Below are 12500 nucleotides of genomic sequence, written 5' to 3' on the forward strand. Positions count from 1 at the left end.
AATCTATTTGAGAGTGTGTTTTATCGTAATCATAGTTATGTTTGACGTCATTATTTGCTTTTTGCACCGCCTAGTGAGATGCCGTTAGTACAGCTCATGGAAACAAGTTATTTCATTGGTTGGACTATTGAATACAACTCACGATTTGTTTTCTTTTGTGGCAAAAGACTGGCATTTTTACGTCATTTTTTGGTCAGTATCAGGCCATAACTTTACGAAGGCCACGGTTTTATCCGCAATTTCTTACATTGGCTGCGACTTGTTTCAATGTCGAATTTTCTCTTCGTCGCCGCTGCATTCGAACGATTTATTATTTACTGTTGCCACCTTTCACCTTCCTTATTGGTGGAATTAAATATATTTATGAACAGCCTCTGTTTTCGTTTCACAGTATCCAACAAATATCCTATTATTTGGGTTTTTTTTTTTCTAACAAAACCAAAACAAATAAAAAAATAAAAAAAACCCAGCAACTTCTGCCATCTCATCCAGCTGAAAACAGCTGATTTGCGTGACGTCTTCTTCACAGCATCATTAACCTGACCCACACCTGACCTTTCCCCTTACCTTCACCTTTAACCCCAAGGTATAATAATCATACCTATTTTTTGTCGAGCGAACTGGCAAAATTCGTCGGCCGCTACGAGTCGCTCGCTTTGATGTTATTCTACGCTCTCTGTTAGTTGTGAGCAGGAGATTTGTGCGACATTCACCCTCAATCAAATTTTTCTTTCAAGTCTACCAATCAATTGAATCAGGTATTTTTTTCGTAATAATTACACATCGATTTCGTCATTTAAGTTGACACTTTGACACCGCATATTATTATTATAACCGCATTATTATTCATTATTTTATCATCATTGTTGTACTGGTGAGCCGATTCGAAGCACGCGTAGACTCTATGTAGTGTCAGTAGTGTAGAATACATATTTGGGTTTGATAAAGAGTGAATATTTAGACATCAATTAAAGCAAATGACTGAGGCAAATACAACGCACTTTGGTTTGGTGTTGATAAGACAGAGCTGTTATTCTTGTTACTTTTTCAATTAAATCGCCTTAAATCTTTTCTGTTCGCGCGTTTCCAGTTATTTTTTCTGTGCAGCAAAAAGTGATTATTTGTAGAAAGTGACGCGGACCTATGCCATGAAAAGTTAGAAGTTATGATGCACGGGCTTTGAAACGCTACAAGTACAAGAATCCTTTGGGTAAATTTGACAGTTAAAGTGCTCAAAGCTCTTTACAATGCATCACTTAAGGTGTAGACAGGGACGCGCGTAAGGCGCTCTTACATAGATTTTCATCTATTTTCGACACGTTTCGACAAACATATCGGTTACAGTTACAGGCCAGGTACTCGTTTTACGCCTGAGTGCTGAGAGAGAATTTGAATAAAGGCAGGGCCTTTTCCCAAGTATCAACTGTGTCTTGAAATTGTGATAATATAATACCGGTTAGAAATCGAGTATCATACGAAGTAGGGACTATATGATTAATAATAATAATAATAATAATAATAATAATAATAATAATAATAATAATAATAATAATAAATCTTTAATGTCCTCAAAAAAGTGGCAATTTGTCATTTGGTTACCCATTTATAACAATACAATATTGACATAGACACACTCACACAAGATGCACACTAGTAACATATAGTAGTCATCGATAAAAAATATTATGTATTTTAAAAACCCGGCATCAACAACAACGTCATCATCATCATCATCATCATCATCATCATCATCATCATCATCACAACAACCTTCCTAATATTTTCGTTACAATCCTTCACTTTCACCATACCAATGCGACGGGAAAGAAAGTGGAATATTGATGGCTCCAATTTAATTTTAAATCTCTACCTTTTACCTTGGGCATTCATCGCATTTCATAGACTTGTGAGTTTTCTGTTGAATCGCATGAACTCCAAGGGTAAACTCGGTATAATTATGTATATTTAAATTTTATTTTACAAAATTCAAAAACCTCTAAGGACTTTGTGAATGTAGAAATGTCACTCCTCTAAACAGTGCAAGAAAGTGAAAGTGGATAATATGAAACAATTTATAGTTGGTAATCAGCAGTGATGGGATGACTATTGTGTAATTATTATTTAAAGAGGTTTAATATGTACACACATCTGTTATCTAAATCACCGTTCACCACTGCTTTATTTAGATATCCAGCAATTCAAATGTAACATGTTTTCATTTCATACAGTATAAGTTGCCTGCAAATAAATATGAACAGTTATGTGTAGCAAATTTTCCACAAATTTACCATGCTCAGTGTGTCTCACAGTGCTTTATCTATTCCTCAAACAGACTACATGGAAACAAAGTTCCATTATGTACAGTACAAGCCACCTGTTTGGCATCTATTTTGTACTTACACTTAACAATATTCATCACTGCTTATAGCCAGGAACTCATTCACACCTGAATTGAATAAGATATTGATATTGTGTTGAAAGTGTTATATCCAAGGATACAATTCCAGAGACCAGCATTTTTGTCACCTATCTGACTTCTGACCATGCCCAACATTGCTTGCTTTTGTTACAGGTTGAGAACCTTACTGTTGAGCCGTCGATAAAACCAATACTAGCTAGAAAATGCCCCACATTATCCATCACTCTCTGTAAATAGTTAATCAGTCCTGCCTTAGGCAAGAAGATGTTAATTCGGCTTACTCAATAGAACAAGGCTGGGTCTTAAATTTTTCAATAAGGGAAATTTCCTCGAGTGATAAGTAGGCCTACGACAAGCCGCTGAAGACCTCACTAAGCATTTTTTTTTTAAAACCCTAAAAAAAATTAGATCATTTTTATTAGGCAATAACCACTAGACATGCTCAAAGTGCTTTACAAGAGGTTCCTAGCCAACAGCAACTCTTAAAATGTAGGACATGACATGACGCCTTTAGGCTATATTACAATTAATTTTTTTTTCGACAGAAACAACACTGTTAACAACCAGGTATTCATTTTACACCTGAGTATGGTGAATGACAGTCAAGAACCTGTTCCAAGGACCCAACTATGCACCGCTGCTCCAATCCGAAAGCGAGTGTCATATCACAAGCTTACATAGTGCTGTACAGTGGGTGGGATGCGAATCTGACACATCCGATTATGAAGCAAAAACGGTGCCCTATGCCCTATGCCCTATACCCTATGGTATTCTGTCTCCAGGAATAGTGTGTCATCCTTTGAAGAAACCTTTTAATAAAAATAATATAATTCTGGCATAACGAGATTACACACACACAGACACATACACACCCACCCACACACACACACACACACACTTACAATGACTCACATATATGGGCACACAAGTTACATTATAAGCTGGGTAATGTGCTAATAAACTCACAAACTCATTAGAATGGGGTATGTGGTCTGTGTGGCTTTGTGTCTTTGTGCGGCTATGTGGTCTATGAGGCTATGTGGTCTGTGCGGCTATGTGGTCTGTGCGGCTATGTGGTCTGTGCGGCTATGTGTCTGTGCGGCTATGTGTCTTTGTGCGGCTATGTGGTCTGTGCGGCTATGTGGTCTGTGTGGCTATGTGGTCTAGTGGTATGACACTCGCTTTCGGATCAGAGGGTTCTGGGTTGGAGCCTCGCTCTGCGCATAGTTGAGTCCTTGGAAAAGGCTCTTTGCCTGGAAAACATTGTAATATTGCCTAACAGGCGTCATGTCCCGTCCTACATGTTAAGGGTTGCTGTTGGCCAGGGACCCCTTGTAAAGCGCTTTGAGCATGTTTAGTGGATATTGCGCTATATAAAAGCTGAATTTTTTTTGTGTGTTTCTATTTGATCTTGTTACATGATCATTCATTGCAGATTTTATATTCATTGGTTTTATTTCCCATCCATGTTGACTTGTTTTTCTTTCTATACATAATAGAGACCAAGTGTGATTTTGTGGTCATTTCATAATGTCTGGGGCGGGTAAGAAAGTGGTGCTGGCTTACAGTGGAGGTCTGGATACATCCACCATCTTGGTATGGCTGGTAGAACAAGGTTATCAAGTTATCACTTTCTTGGTAAGAATTTTGTAAATTATTTGTTTCCTTATTCTCAGCTTCCTTTCTTTTCTATATAATATAAATAATAAACTTCCCCCAATGAATTGTATTGTGAATTTTTTTTCGCAGTCTTAAGAACGACTGAAAAAGTCAAAACATTAAATGCAGTGCTGCACAAAGTAATCAATTGAAGAAATGGTTTTTTGCTCAAGGAAAATACAACAGGATGAAAGCGGATTATGAACCCTGGTATTATTTTTTTGTAGGCGCAATGGCTTATCAACGCTGTATCCTGCCTTTGCTGATATTTTTTCAAAATGAAGACCCTTTTTCAGTAAATTAAAAACATTGAAAAATAAGGATAGCATAGTTAAAAATGGTTTTGGGAATAAAAATCCTAATCGTGTCCTGGCAGGATAAGTGCTGAAGAATAATAAACAATATTTAATTCTGTTGTGAGGAAAGCTGATGAGCCAAATGTGAAAATCTGTCAGAAGATTGGTAGAATAATGTGAAAAGCAATAATCAAGTAAAGAGGCATAATATTAAGATGAATGAAAAATTTGGTAAGAATCAAAATGATTTCAAGATGTCGTTGCAGACAGGATGTGCCAATTATTTCTCTGCTCTCGATCTTGTTTTTAAGTAATCTATCAATGTTTTTATCGGGGTTATTTTGTTATTGAGGGGCGAAGTGGTAGAGTGGTTAAAGTATTGCACGGTGACCCGGAAGGTCCCGGGTTTGACCCCTGCTTCAGGCACTTTCATTTTTTTTTCCTTTGGCAAGATTATTAACCCCCAATTTGCTCACTTGGACAACATAAGTGATTCCTGTTGACATCGGTCATCTTGTTTGATGAATTATCTATATTCCTTCGCGGAAGGGCATTTTTTTTTTTTTTTTTTTTTTTTTTTTTTTTGGCCAAAGAAGGGTTTTGAGCTCAAAACGTTCTGTGATTGATTTGTATAATTTTGTTCATTTTTGAAGCTGTTATATTCATTTTCGTTTATTACTGTTTTGTAGGGATCAAAAGTATTTCTATCAAGTTGATAACGGTATAAGTACATGTTCAGAACCTCAATAATATTTATCCATCTCGGATCAGACAAAGGAAATTGTGTAAAATGTCTTTTTGAAGGATTTACCATCCTGGAATTACATGACTTAAAATGAATCAGTGATTGATTGATCATGTTCAGTGTGTCACCATCAATGGAAATTAATATTGAAATATGTGACGGATTAAGGAATAGAAAACTGAAAATAATTTCCACAGAATACTGGAACTGTACATGTTTTTCTTCTCAATATTCCTATTTTTTGGCCTTATAAACTTTTTCACCTTGGGAGCTGTCGTTCAGGGATCAGTTAGCAAGGAAACGGACTAAAATTTGTTTTTATACTTTTGCTCCCATTGTTCTCCAGAATTACTTAATGATATCTTTGTCTTTTATCAACCTTTGACCCAACAATGATTTTTTTTTGTTCCAATTCTAAAAATATTAAAGCACTCGTTGTTCAGAACACTGACATTCTGTTCACATTGTTTTTAAAAAGACAAAAGAATAAAATCAAACACTTCAAACTGGGTGGGGATCCTGACCTCCCATAGTGGGAAGGGAGGTACATGCTGTGTCTTCTATCCCCCCATACCCGTTTTCCAATTGTTTCCTGTCATTGTCTTGGAATTAAATTACTTGATTTTGTCCTGACCTGGCCGGAGTTCCTTGGCTTGGAGGGAAACAGTCGAATGTATAGTTATAGTTTTGGGAGATGAAATTTTTTTCCTTGTAAATCCTCTCTCTGTTATGCATTGTATTATGTTTAGTTTACTTTTTATATTATATGATTTGTAAACATTTGAGTGTATTCCTCTTAGTTGGGACCTGTGCTTGTGTCTGGATGAGACTTTTAGGTGATCTCAAACTAAGTACTTTGACAGTGTGCTCTTGGAATCTACATCTGTTCCCTATTTGAACCAATTCCCCTTTGTCTCACCTTTTCATAGGTGCTTTAATTGTAATTCTGAAACTTTTTACTATCCCACTTTCTTCCTTTTTACCGGCGCTGATATGACCTAAATGTGTTGCAAGCGCCGTAAAACCCTTAAAAACAAAAAATAAAACACCTCAAAGTATTGAAATCTCAATATGGCCCCTAGTTTGGGACCTTGCCAAACTTGCTAGTATTCAGAACAGAGTTGTCGTGATTTAAAAACAGTTCATGGTCGTTATTTTTAAAATATTAAAATGTGAATATTTATTATACAGAGTGATGTCAACTAAATAATGGCCAGTGAGCTTTATACAGGGTCCTGTAAACAACATTTAGTATGTTGGAGGAGACATGACTCGTGTAAGGCACAATTAATTTTTATATTTTTTGACAGAGAAAATGCTGTTCCTGGCCAGGTACTCATTGTACATCTTGGATATGGTGATGAAATATGAGTAATGGGGATTTTTTAAGGATTCCGTTTTGCATTGTTTACAGTGACAAGTCACTGTCCAGATTGGCTGACCATTATACAGTACTTGCCGGATTATAGCTTGCTGTCCAATAAGGCACGCTGGAGCTGGATGACCAAATTTTATCTATAATGAGCTGTTACTTCCTTTGAGCATTGGATTTTTAAAGCACACTCAGATTCTGTTGTGCTAGTTGGCTTCTTCTGAGAGTTTGCTAGAAAATCCTGAAAGTAATCTACCACCAAACCCAAAAGTAGACAGTTTGGAACCGAGGTTGGCAATGCCATTTGGGAAAGAGGGGGTAGAGGGGTGGGGGTGGGGGGAAGAGAGCTAAGCAAGGTTTTAGTGGACAATATCTTTTCCACTCACCAGGCCAACATTGGACAAGAGGAAGACTTTGAGGCAGTTCGAGCTAAAGCATTGAAGTTTGGATCACAAAAGGTGAGATTAGTCGAGTCATTGGTTAATATATATATATTTTTTAATTTATGATTATAATTTGCTCATGTTCCAGTTGAGTGAAAGGAGAAAATACTTAACAATTAGCCATAAAGCACAAACTATTGACAATCTGATAATCAAAAGCCTGTATCAGGAAAGCATTTCTTTCATTTTGTACTCATGGACGTAAGATCATGTGACCCAAAAATAAGGAATGCTTAAAGGATATTTTACAGACACTAAAAAAATTCGATCAGATTTGAAATAATGATAAATACTTTAACCCAATACAAACAAAACAAGATTTAAAGTTAGAAGAATGTGTGTTGTGGTATTCGTTATTCATCGATTATTGTGCATTCGATTTAATCTCCAATCCAGATCATAATCTTGGCTTCTCTCCAATTGAAGCTATCCATTTAGGTAAAATACTCACATCTGCCAGCAGGATGTAACGTATCAACACACTAAACTATGTGTAACCTGGAACATTTATAGTGTTGTCTGATTGATAGATTTTATCTTCTTCTTCTCGTATGCCTTTATATCTGGAGTCCCATTTCAAAAATTAAAAATAAAAATAATTTTAAATTAAAATTGAGCTTTATATAGCGCAATATCCACTAAATGTGCTCAAAGCGCTTTACAAGGGGTCCCTGGTCAACAGCAACATTTAACATGTAGGACGGTACATGACGCCTGTTAGGCGATATTACAATTTTTCGGACAAAGACAAAGCTGTTAACGGCCAGGTACTCATTTTACACCTGAGTACGGTGAGAGAATGTGAGTAAGGAACCTTTTCCAAGGACTCAACTATGCGCCGAGCGCAAACCCAGGACCTTCCAATCTGAAAGCGAGTGTCATACCACTAGACCACATCGCATTTCAAAGATGAAGGTACTCGTCTTTTCCTGTTCTTCTAGCGGGTTGAAAAGTTGTTTATGTAGAGAAGTTGCAGAGAGCCAAATCTCTTCTCTATGGGTTGAGTATTTTCTTGATTTAGTGATTTAGATTTAGTGAGAACTAATCATTAAAATGGCTTTCTAAAAGCAATAACAAAGGGCTGAGTGAAGTCAATTTTGTTCCATCTATAGATAATACTCTTCAACAGTCGCAACGTCACTTCCTTCCTAATGACGCATGGTAACTTAGTAAAGTAACACTGGCTCTAAACTATTGGAACAATGGCGGACGCCGTATGAAATAGTTCCCTGGCGAGCATAAAAGCGTATCCAGAGGGAAAAATAAACATACATTTGATCATGTTTTGACTTTTACACATTCTGATCACAAGGCATATGAAAAGTTCTAGCCAGCATGAAGAATAAAAAGTAATGATTTTCTTTGTTTAGAACCAAGATGGCCGCCGTTGCCGGGTGGCGTGACAGACTGCTGAATCCAATTGTGCACATATTATCTTTTAGAGTGACCAATTTGTAATCTTCTGTCTCAGTCAGAAGTTATGTCCGGTTAAAGCCTTAAGCTGAAGTTGAATGTAGGTTTTATTACTTGATTTAATAGAAGAGATTTGGCACTTCAAACAAAACAAACTTGAGCTTTTATACAGCACAATATACACTAAACGTGCTCAAAGCTCTTTATAAGGGGTCCCTAGCCAACAGCAACACGTAACATGTAGGACGATACATGATGCCTGTTAGGAGGTATGGCAATTTTTCATGACAGAGACAAAGCTGTTAATGGCCAGGTACTCATTTTACACCTGAGTATGATGAGAGAATGTGAGTAGAGAGCCTTTTCCAAGAACTCAACTATACGTCACTCAGAGCAGGACTCAAACCCAGGACCTTCCAATCCGAAGGCTAGTCCATACCACATAGCGTCACAGGTTCCGGTCACTTTATCTTCATCAGGTTCATATAGACAGAACACCGCATTGCCATGTTGTGTCACATTTTTAAAAAAAATTCTACTCTTCCAGTTTCAAACTCCATTGTGCCGCTATGTCTCTTGTGGTATGACACTCGCTTTTGGTTTGGAAGGTCCTGGGTTCGAACCTTGCTCAGCACATAGTTGAGTCCATTCTCTCACAGTATTCAAGGCATAAAATGTGTCCCTGGACGTTAACAGCATTGTCTCTGTTAGGAAAAAAATTTGTTATTTTGCCAAACAGGCGTCATGTCTCGTTCTATATGTTATGTGTTGCTGTTGGCCAGGAACCTTTGTAAAGCGGTTTGAGCATGTTTAGTACATATTGCACTCTATAAATTAAAAAAAGTTCAAGGAAGTGTGTATGTAACCAGTCCTTTGGAGGACTTATAATGAATAGGTTAATGTTGAATCATAAGGTGGCATAACTATTAAGTAATAATAATAAAGTTTATTTGTATAGCGCCCAATCACTTGACAAAACAGCTCTTGGCGCACAAAATTGTAAAACATCACTAAAAACATGTTTGTACACACACCCAATTATACAAGCGCGCACACACACACACCCTCACAAAGATACGTACATTCACCAAAACGCGCATATTCATACAGAGACGAAAAATATTTGTTTACATGAATTATTGAATAAAATCATATTACGATATTTAAAGTAGCAGAAGGGTTGGGCAGATTCGTAAGGTTATGGGACCTAAATGAGCGAGGATAGATGATCTTTATTGACGACCACAATAGGATTCAATAGTCGTAACGTCACTTCCTTCCTAATGACGCATGGTAACGTAGTAACACTGGCTCTAAACTATCGGAACAATGGCGGACGCCCGTATGAAATATTTCTCCGGCGAGCATAAAAGCGTATCCAGAGGGAAAAACCCATAAATTTGATCTTGTTTTGACTTTTACACATTCTGATCCCAAGGCATATGAAAATCTCTAGCCAGCATGAAGAATAAAAAGTAATGATTTTCTTTGTTTAGAACCAAGATGGCCGCCGTTGCCGGGCGGCGTGACATCAGACTATTGAATCCAATTTAGACTAGCAAATATGATGCCAGAAGATATCCAGTCTTCAGAAGAGTGGTTTTACACACTTCCAATTAGATTCTAACCTGTGTTTTTGATATCACACTTTTGTTCCCTATTACTGCCTGTTGACAGTTAGGTGGGCGGATGAAAATCGATGAGTCCTTGAGGAGAAGATTATCACTCACTCACTCATTTTTTATGACCCGATGGTTGTCAGGGAAACTTATGGGATGCAGCCTTCACAATCTAATGCCATTCATCTATCTACGTGTCATACAGCAAGACCACATAGCAACACAAAGCATAGCCATAAAGCAACAACAAACATTCATGATTCCGCTTCTGATTTTCTTCCTTTCTTCATTGCTTTATTTTTTTCTCAAATTGGAAGGTTGGGTCGATAAACAGCCCATCATTATGTAACACTAAGCCATCATTATTATATATAGTGTGCCGTACACAGACAAAACGCTGTTTCTTGTATGGGGGGGGGGGGGGCAGGTTTTTTTCTGTTTTTTTTTTTTTTAATAGATTTATTAATTTATTTTTTAATTCTATTTTTTTTTCTGATTTTAATTTTAGCCATAAAACTAAATATGGAGAAGTCCTAAAATTTAATAGCTTTTTATTCATATCTAGTGTCATTTTGATGTGACATGTTGATAGTCCATCGATATTCGTGATTATGTTTAAAAAATAAAATTGGCCACAGTTGAAAAAAAAAATTATTATTAAAAAAAAAAGATTATTATTAATCACGAACGTTATGTTTATAACACATTAATATTATAATCATCATGTGTAAAATACGCTGAACAGCTGTCTCCATTCCATTTGGTCTTCTACTGTTCTCTAGATAAACTCGTACGAGTATTTTTAAATTTGGCCAGAAAACTCGCCCTTCAAATATCGACCGATTTAACCGACCCTCATCTTGACTAAAACTCTCAAACTGGGACTTTATTTATTAAAGGCTTCACGAAGTCTCAGGTTTGAGGGTTTGTTGTTGCCAAGTTGAGGGTCATTTAAATCTATCGCTATTTCCGGACGAGTTTTCTGGCCAAATTTATAAATGACATGGCGTGTTTTTCTCGGAGAAGGTCAGTTAACTGGTAAATAAATTGACGTTGTTTAGACGTTTTTTACGGGACATGAAATTGTTGAAAATATTTGTGACCCCTCGCCTCAAAACGGTATTATGTCGGAATGATTAAGATGCTGAAAATTGAATTTATTGTCAGAAATATCAGACTTGAAATGAGTTTGTATGTTTTATTGAAGAGAATGAATATCGTATCTTAGAATGCTAAATAACGATAATTCAAATAATTTTTGACCAGTTTAGTTTTAGTTTGGCTTTTTAGTATCTGGTTCATACCGACGTAATACCATTTTGAGACGATGGGTCACATTTATGATAAATAAATAGATAAAAAACTCGAGCGTCTTAAATCTGTTGGACATATTAATGATAAATAAATAGATAATAAGTAAGGGAGTCATAAACTTGCTCAAATATATATTATATATATTAATGATAAATATATAGATAACACGGGCGGGGAGGGGGGAGGTTAAGCATTGCAGTGGAACTCGGAAGGTCCCGGGTTCGAGTCCCGCTACAGGCATTTTCGGGGTTTTTTTTTTTTTGTGTTTTTGTTGGGTTTTTTTTTTTTGTATTAACCCCCACGTTGCTTGATTTGGATGACATGGGTGATTCCTGTTGACATCAGACATCTAGTTTGATGGATTATCTATATTCTTTCATGGAATGCCCAGGAGGAAGGCGTACTTTAAAAAAAAGAAGACAAACAACAGATAACACATTGGGTAAAAAATAAATAAATTAGATACATATAAATGAGACCAGTCGTCTCAAAGCAGTAAGTAATATTGAGAAACACGAGAGAAAATGTAAGTAAAAAGCTTTTTCCCCCAAGTCCATACTCAGCTTTGCAGCACTTGTAGCGGGACTCGAACCCTTGGCTTGCATATCGGAAGTCAAGGATCATCACTGGACTGCAAAGCCTCACCGCAAGTGTCTGTGGTATATTCCTTCGGAGCCACAAGACTCGTGGTTTTTCAGAACCATAGGATCCATATTCCTTCAGAGCCACAAGCCCCATGGTCTTTCAGATCCATAAGGCCAATGGTCCTTCGGAGCCATAAGACCCGTGGTCCTTCAGAGCCACAAGGCCCGTGGTCCTTCAGAGCCACAAGGCCCGTGGTCCTTCGGAGCCACAAGACCCGTGGTCCTTCAGAGCCACAAGGCCCGTGGTCCTTCAGAGCCATAAGACCCGTGGTCCTTCAGAGCCACAAGACCCAATGTGCTTCAGAGCCATAAGACCAATGACCCTTCAGAGCCACAAGACCCAATGTGCTTCAGAGCCATAAGACCAATGACCCTTCAGAGCCATAAGGCCCGTGGTCATTCAGAGCAGGGTGGGGTTCCTGACCTCTGTGTCAGGATGAGCCTTTTGGGTGACCTTAAACAAGTACACTGATAGTGTGCTCTTGGAATTTACATCTTTTCCCTATTTGAACTAATTCCCCTTTGTCTTGGGTACTTTAATTTATAATTCTAGAACTTTTTTGCCATCCCATTTTC

General features: G+C 37.3%; 1 protein-coding gene across 1 annotated transcript in view; it reads left to right on the forward strand.

Annotated features, from left to right (window-relative positions):
* Positions 1-624: 624 nt before the first annotated feature.
* The window catches only part of LOC144979528 (argininosuccinate synthase-like), a 69513-nt gene continuing 57637 nt past the window's right edge, over positions 625-12500 (forward strand). The window contains 3 exon segments of the mRNA XM_078926234.1: positions 625-758; positions 3919-4057; positions 6881-6949. Of these exon segments, the coding sequence (XP_078782360.1) occupies positions 3950-4057; positions 6881-6949 (177 nt within the window). The 5' untranslated portion in view covers positions 625-758; positions 3919-3949.

This window comes from Berghia stephanieae, chromosome 9 (assembly GCF_034508935.2).
Source record: "Berghia stephanieae isolate SIO BIC M18660-M18661 chromosome 9, UCSD_Bste_1.3, whole genome shotgun sequence".
Taxonomy (NCBI): domain Eukaryota; kingdom Metazoa; phylum Mollusca; class Gastropoda; order Nudibranchia; family Aeolidiidae; genus Berghia; species Berghia stephanieae.